Source organism: Plasmodium gaboni, chromosome 12 (assembly GCF_001602025.1).
Source record: "Plasmodium gaboni strain SY75 chromosome 12, whole genome shotgun sequence".
Classification (NCBI taxonomy): domain Eukaryota; phylum Apicomplexa; class Aconoidasida; order Haemosporida; family Plasmodiidae; genus Plasmodium; species Plasmodium gaboni.
The window spans coordinates 121,116-128,780 of record NC_031492.1 but is presented as its reverse complement, the minus strand read 5'-3'; the positions used below and the strand labels follow the sequence as shown (position 1 = coordinate 128,780).

At 18.5% G+C, this 7,665-nt stretch overlaps 3 protein-coding genes across 3 annotated transcripts; 1 reads left to right on the top strand and 2 right to left on the bottom strand.

Annotated features, from left to right (window-relative positions):
- Positions 1-326: 326 nt before the first annotated feature.
- PGSY75_1204200 (hypothetical protein) lies at positions 327-2,093 on the bottom strand (the record flags this gene model as incomplete). The annotated part of the gene is made up of 1 exon (XM_018786634.1): positions 327-2,093. The coding sequence occupies one exon, from the start codon at positions 2,091-2,093 to the stop codon at positions 327-329; it is 1,767 nt and encodes a 588-aa protein (XP_018640499.1).
- Positions 2,094-2,813: 720 nt separating this feature from the next.
- Positions 2,814-5,816, top strand: PGSY75_1204100 (hypothetical protein; the record flags this gene model as incomplete). Its single annotated transcript, XM_018786633.1, has 1 exon — positions 2,814-5,816. The coding sequence occupies one exon, from the start codon at positions 2,814-2,816 to the stop codon at positions 5,814-5,816; it is 3,003 nt and encodes a 1,000-aa protein (XP_018640498.1).
- Positions 5,817-5,958: 142 nt separating this feature from the next.
- Positions 5,959-7,152, bottom strand: PGSY75_1204000 (hypothetical protein; the record flags this gene model as incomplete). Its single annotated transcript, XM_018786632.1, has 7 exons — positions 5,959-5,975; positions 6,066-6,132; positions 6,242-6,314; positions 6,433-6,497; positions 6,642-6,699; positions 6,773-6,872; positions 7,041-7,152. 7 exons carry the CDS (start codon positions 7,150-7,152, stop codon positions 5,959-5,961), a joined length of 492 nt encoding a protein of 163 aa, XP_018640497.1.
- Between the last annotated feature and the right edge of the window lie 513 nt (positions 7,153-7,665).

The window sequence follows — 7,665 nt, the reverse complement described above, 5'->3', positions numbered from 1 at the left end:
TATTTATTTAGTGAAAAAAATAAAACAATAAAAACCTTTTAATGAATATTAGAACAATTTAAGCTAGTTATGTTTTTTAAAAGCAAAAACTTAGATATATAAAAATATAAAACAATAAAAAAAAAAAATATATATATATATATATATTATAAAGTTACGATGGATAAAATTATATAACATATATATGTTATTTATATATGTACACTTAAAAAAAAAAAAAAAAAAAAAATATTAATTATTATACCAACTTTAATATTACTTTTTCCTTTATACATTTAAAAAAAAAAAAAAAAAAAACTTTTCAAAATATTTTAATTTTTATAATTTTACATTAATATTGTTTCTATTCCATATTTATTTATTTCAAAAAAACAGAAGGTTGATTTGTTTTTGCCCTTTACTTTAATATATCTTAAATTATATTTTTTTTCATAAAAAGAGTGGTCGTCATCTTTTTCTTGTAGATCCATTTCGTCCATACTTTGATCATCGTCACTAGAATAGACATTAAATAAGTGACGTTCTTCATTTTGATAAATATTTTGTTTTGTTTGATCAAATAGATTAGTATTGCTCTGTTGGTTATTATTATTATTATTATTATTATTATTTAGGTTTTCATGTTGAAATGTATCATCACTTCTGTTGTTTGTTTGTTTTTGTTTTTGTTTTTGTTTTTGTTTTTGTGATTGGTTTGTGTTTTTTTTTTTTGGATAATTATGCTCAAAAAATATTTTTTGATTTATTATCTTGAGATGTATATTGTTATATATATATGGAGATATGATTTTATAAAATGAGTTGTCATTTTTTTTATTGAATGATTCATGTCGTGTGAAATTATTATTGTCATTATTTGTAATTAATATACATATATGTTTTTCTAAGGATAAGATGGATAATTTGTTTAGGAGCATTTCTAATTGATAATAAATATTTATATTATTATTATTATTATTATTATTATTATTATTATTTATGGAACAGGCTTTAAATATATAATTAAGATTATCTATAACAACAATTCCTAGATCATGTGGTATGTATTTATTAAAATGATAATATTCTGAGGAAGAAGAATAATATGTTTGTATATGTTGATAAATATAATTGATGACATTAATAAGTTCAAAAAAATTGAATATTTTCAATAGTTGTAAATTATTAAATACATGAGAAAAAGATATATTATATATATATTTAAATAAATAATGATTAAATATATCAATAAAAAAAGAAAATTCATTTGAATAATTTTTATATATATTAAATGAAATATATTCTTTTATATATTTATTTGTCTTTTCTAAAAGTAATAAAAAGGGTATAACCTTTTTTTCTGAACAAAATTGTATATATCTGTGCATTAATTTTTTAATTTTTTCTAGTGATGAATAAATCATATTTTTATAACGATCTATAAAAAAGCTGTTATCTAGATCGATGTAAATAACTTTTCTTTTATAAAAATGTTTAATTTGTGTGTAAAAAGATTGGTAAGTATCATGATAATTATAAAAAGTATCATCTTGATATATATGTTTGTCATAAAAAATATGTGTGTTATTATTTATATTATGTTTATTTTCCACATTATTATTCTTTCCATAATGTTGTTTAAATGACAAAACAAAATATTTCATTATATTTAATAATTTCTTAAAATTATCCTGTTGTTCTATAAATTCCTTTATGATATCATCACCCAAAATAGTAGTATTCATATAATCAACTACATTATGAATATTTTTTTTTTGTAAAAAATTATCAAATGAAAAATAGCTAGAATAAAAAAGATGAAAATAATGTAATAAATCGTTAAAAAATAAATTTATGCATATATGATAACACATACTACTTTTTCCACAATTTTTTTTTCCACTTATATTATTAACACCTCTACAGAGAAATATTCCATCAAATAAAGTATTATAAGTATATATATTTGTATATATCTTACAATCTAATTCATTTTTTAATTCATATAAACTTTTTATATTTATTGAACTCTTCACTGGCTTCTTAGCAGTTCCATTGAAAAGAGGAAAAATTATTTTCTCATTTGTGTTGTGCCTTTTATTCATCCTACTCATAACATCTTAAGAAAAATTAAAATAAATAAATAAATATATATATATATATATATATGTATATATTTATTTATTTTTCTTTTTAATTTAAATTACATTATTACGATTAATACGTATGTGTGACTATATATAAGTGTATATTTTAAAAAATATATGAATAAATATATTTATAAATATATATTTAATTTTTATATATACTTTTTAAGCATTATACATATAATATATATATATATATATATATATGTGAACATTAAAAAATGTACTTATTATTTTATATATATAGGTACCTCCAAAACAACTATATAATGTCTTCAAATAAAATATATATATATATGATTAATAGTTTAAAATATGTAATGTTTTATTTTTTTGCTACTAAATGTTTTTATTTATATATAAAAAAATTACGTGTACAAGCCATATATGTAATAATTCTTTGGGGTAAAAAAAAATATATTTCGATAAGAAATTTACAGCAGTTAATAGTAAAAGTAGATTATTGCAGAAGGGAGAAATATATTTTTAATTGTAAAAAAAAAAAAAAAAAGAACACATATATATATATATTACATATCTATATTTTTTTTTTTTTTTTTTTTTTTTTTTTTATTTTATGTTTTTTCATAAAAATATAGATTGCACAAATAAACTGTATTATATAAAAAAACAATTAAGGTGTATAGAGAAAAAAAAAAAAAAAGAAAAAAAAAGAGAAATCAAAATATGAATTTATTTGCTAGCGATTCTGAAAAAAGTTATAAGGATATTTTTGATTTGGATGAAAATAAATCTAGAAGAAAAAAAAGGAAAAAAAAAATCCTTCACAGTAGTAGCGATAGTAATAATATAAAATATAACAAAGGCAAAGATGAAGGGGGAATAGAAGCTGAATATAATTTATTCAACACTTCATCAAGTGATAATAATAATAATAATAATAATATTAATAGTTGTAAGGCCACAAACAAACAGAAGAAACAAGATGAAAAACCATTCTGCCTATTTAGTAGTAATACACATAGTGACAATAATATAAATAATAAATCTATAGAAAAAAATGAATATTGCCTTTTTAGTAATAATTCAGAGAGCGAAAATTGTTGTGACAATAAAAAGAAAAATGAAAGTCATATCAAAGAGAATAAAATGTATAGCCTATTTAGTAGTAATAGTGAATATGATGAAAATATTAATAATAAAAAGAATAATCTATCTAATAATATATTTAATTTACAAAATAATAATATTGCACATTCAAAAGATGAACAAGAAAAAAAAAACAAAAAAGATAGTTTTTTAAAATGGACTCCTCACAATAATATAAAACGTTCATATAATAAAAGAAATTATAATAAAAGAACTTGTAATGACAATAATTCTTTATATAAAAATTATGAAAATTATGAAAATTATGAAAATTATAAAAATATATATAATGATTCAAGAAAATCTAAAGTAGAGAACTTTATAAAAAGAAATTATAAACATAAAGACATGAAAAATAAAGTAAATAACTTATTTAAACAAGATGAAAAAGGTGAATATCGATTGGTAAATTTTGAGAAATTAAAAAAAAGAGCCTACAGAAAATTAAATTTTCTTAGTATTGTAGATGTAGCAAAATCGTTAAGTGATGTTAGCGAGGAAAACAAAACTAATAAAAAAATAAATAATAAAAATAATAAAAATAATAAAAAAAGCGACGATATATATGATAATACATATGATGATACATATGATGATACATATAATAATATATATGATGACATATGTGATGATAAGAAGGACGACATATATTATAGAAATAATCAAGATATACATAATAATAACCAGTATGAAAAAGATATTTTAAATAATAGTATATGTTCATCAGATAGTTTTTATAAATCTAATGAATCCTTTTTTTTATATGACAAGGATGAGGATTCAACTAATTTAGATTCAATAGAAAATAATAAATATAATAATCAAACATTAGATATATATAACTATTACTATCTAAATAATCATGATGAAAGAAATAAAGATAATAAATATTTAGAAAAAATTGTATGCAATTCTACTATCACTAATTGTGATGACCTATACAATTATCTATTTCAAATTAATAATTCAATTGATAAAGATAAACAAAGTGAAAATGAACATAACGATGAAGAGAGGAATATGGATAGTAATAATATTAATGATGAGGATAATATAAATGCTGATATATGTGAATTTGAAAAAAAAAAAGAAACACATCAAACAAATGGAGCAAATCAAACAAATGGAGCAGATCAAACAAATACAACAAATCACACATTAGATGGTAAAGATAATTTATTTATCAAAAAAAAAAAAAAGATAAGAACACGTAAAAGACGTAAAAGAAAAAAGAAAGATTTTTTATTAAAAAGAAATATTATATTATATAGAAATTTTAAAAATATTAACAATGAAATATCAAGACAAAATAATAAAAAAGGATTAAGATTTAAGGAAATGATTGGAGATTTCATACGAGTATTAAATAAGAATGTATTAAAAATAAATGAACAAAATGAAAAAAAACAACAACAAAAGGAAAGCCAATATTATGAAAATAACATAAATAATAATAAGAGTAATACCAATTCATATAATATGTGTGATAATAATACAAACTTCAATCTTTTTGAAGATGATACTAGTGATGTTGAATCATTTATTAATTTTGAATGTTATACTAATAGTTGTGATATGATGGAAAAAGCTACATGTGATTGTGAATTTTGTATTCAACATAATAAAATATTAAATAAGAATGAATTATATTTAATTTTGTTTAAATATATGGAAGATAATAAAACGGATGGTACTACTATCATTAAACCCTATTTTTTAAATATCTATGTGTTTACATGTTTTATAAATTTTTTTATACATTATAAAAATATAACTATATGTAAAGTAGATGATATTGATGATACAAACAACAACTGTGATGATAAAAGTTTAGATGATCATGTTAATAATATGAATAATACATGTAAGGATGAGAAGGAAATTAATTATAATAAGTTCCAAGTGAAAAAGAAAAAAAAATTCCACTTTTACAAATATAGTCATAGTTTATATACAAAATATCAAATAAACAAAATAGTATATTTTATTCCAAAAAGAATTGTTCTTACGACAGTGGGCATATGTATATATGGAGTTAATTTTTTAAATAAAGAAAATGAAGAAGATGAACTAATCAAAGAAAGAGAAAAAGAAAAAGACGAATGTGTTGCCATCATTAATTTTTTAAAGTGGAAAAAAGTTCGAAAGAATTTTTATGAAATTTTAAAGTTAAAAAAAAAACGAAAAGAAAATTTGATGATATATAAAAAGTGTTTTTTTTTTATCAATGCAATTGATGAATATTGTAATATGTATAATATTCCTATAGATGATACATATTCATATAATACACAAAAAAATAAAAAAAACAAAAAGAATTTACATAATCGAATAGATACACATTTTAATCTATATAATAATAAAACAAATACTTATGATAATTCTTTTGAATATTATAATCAAGCAGAAATGCAAAAAATACAAAGAATTCAAAAAGTGGAAGAAATTCAATATATACAAGATATATTAAATTCAAATTTACAAGTTAATAATATACAATTTCTTTTCTTTGATCCTATATATGTCTCTTCAAAAAAATATGTGCATTTTTATCCTTCCCATCTAATCATGCTTTTTTAAAATTATTATTATAGAACATTTCTTTACAATTATATCAACATACATATATATATATATATATATGTATATATATGTATGTATGCATATATTTTTATTTTTTCTTCTTTTATTTTTATTATATCCTTTTGAAGAGAAAAATTCATCAATTTCTTTTTTCTCCTAAATAGGGAATGAAATATAAAAATATATATATATATATATATAATATATTAATTATCTTTAGTATTGATTACAAATAATTAAAACAACCTGTAATTGGATTATATGATCCGTTGATTTTTTCAGACAAGAAATTACGTCTACTTAATATACTGTTCTGTTATATATATATATATATATATATATATGAATACATATATTTATCTTTTATTGAGATATTTATTTAATTCCTTATTTTTTGTGTTATACAATATTTTTTTTATTACATTTTTTTTTCTTTCCATTTTCATAGATTCCTCATAATTAACATATTGATGATTAATTATATCATGACTACATCTATATATTTTTTACATTTTGAAAAACATATATAAAATGTATAGTTATAGTGTGTATGTACATTTTTTTTTTTTTTTTTTTATATATATATTTTATATTTAATTTTTTTGTAAATTACTTTGATTTGTTTTTTTCACTTTTAAATGGCATTTGTTGTAACCTATTCGTTTTTTCAACTTCTTTCTTTTAAAAATTAAAAAGAGAAAATGATATAAAATATAAGAATTTATTATAATATATATATATATATATATAGCTGTATGATTTGTTTTTATTATTTATGCGTTTATTAATTTTTTTTTTTTTTTTTTTTTTTTTTTTTTTTACCTGAACGTTCAGGTCAATTTGGGCCCATTTGTTTTCATTTCGCTGTATGTTTTCTTTTCTTAATTTCACATGAAGATAAAATATATATATATATAATAAAATGAAACATGAAAATATTTATATAGTTTTACCTTCTATTTTCTATTTTGATATATTCCTTTAATTTTTGTTTTTCCCTAATTTTAAAATCTTCGTATGCAGCATCAGATTTTCTCAAGTATTTATTACCTTCTATAAAATTATGAGTATACATATATATATATATATATATATATATATATATATATGTATACATTTTGTAAGATTAAAAATGTATGGGTACTGTATGATATTGTTATAAGATATATGTATGTTAAGACACAAACAGTTATATATATATATATATATATATTTTATTACCATCGTTATTAAACTTTTTGTCGACTATTATATTATCCACAACAATATTTTTTACATGTTTTTCATTTCTCTTTATGATTCTTTCTTTTTCTAGTTTATCTCTATGCATCATTTAAATGTAGAATATATATATAAATATATATTTATATCACAATGTGTATATATAAGCAAAAAGAATTGTACATATATAAATATAATATTTTGGTATATATTATTTTTGTAATATGGATTATTTAAAATATTCACAAATGATGACACGAATATGTTGTCTAATGATAGTATAATATCAAAGACGTTTTCTTAAATAATAAATGTGTTTTAAAAGAAAATGTGCAGATTTTTTTTTTTTTTTTTTTCATATTACCATTAAAAGGTGAAAAAAAAGAAAACGAAAATTAAATAGAAGAGAAAATATACTCTGAAGGATGATCATTACAAATAAATAATACTTTTATTTTTACTGTTCATTTTTTACTCTTTCACTTGTGCTGTCTTTTTTTTTTTTTTTTTTTTTTTCTCTTTATCTTAACACTAAAAGCAAATATTTTTATCGCAAATTTATTATTTATATAAAAAATAAAACTAATCACATTATCGAGATTAATAAAAAAAAAAAAAATTTTTT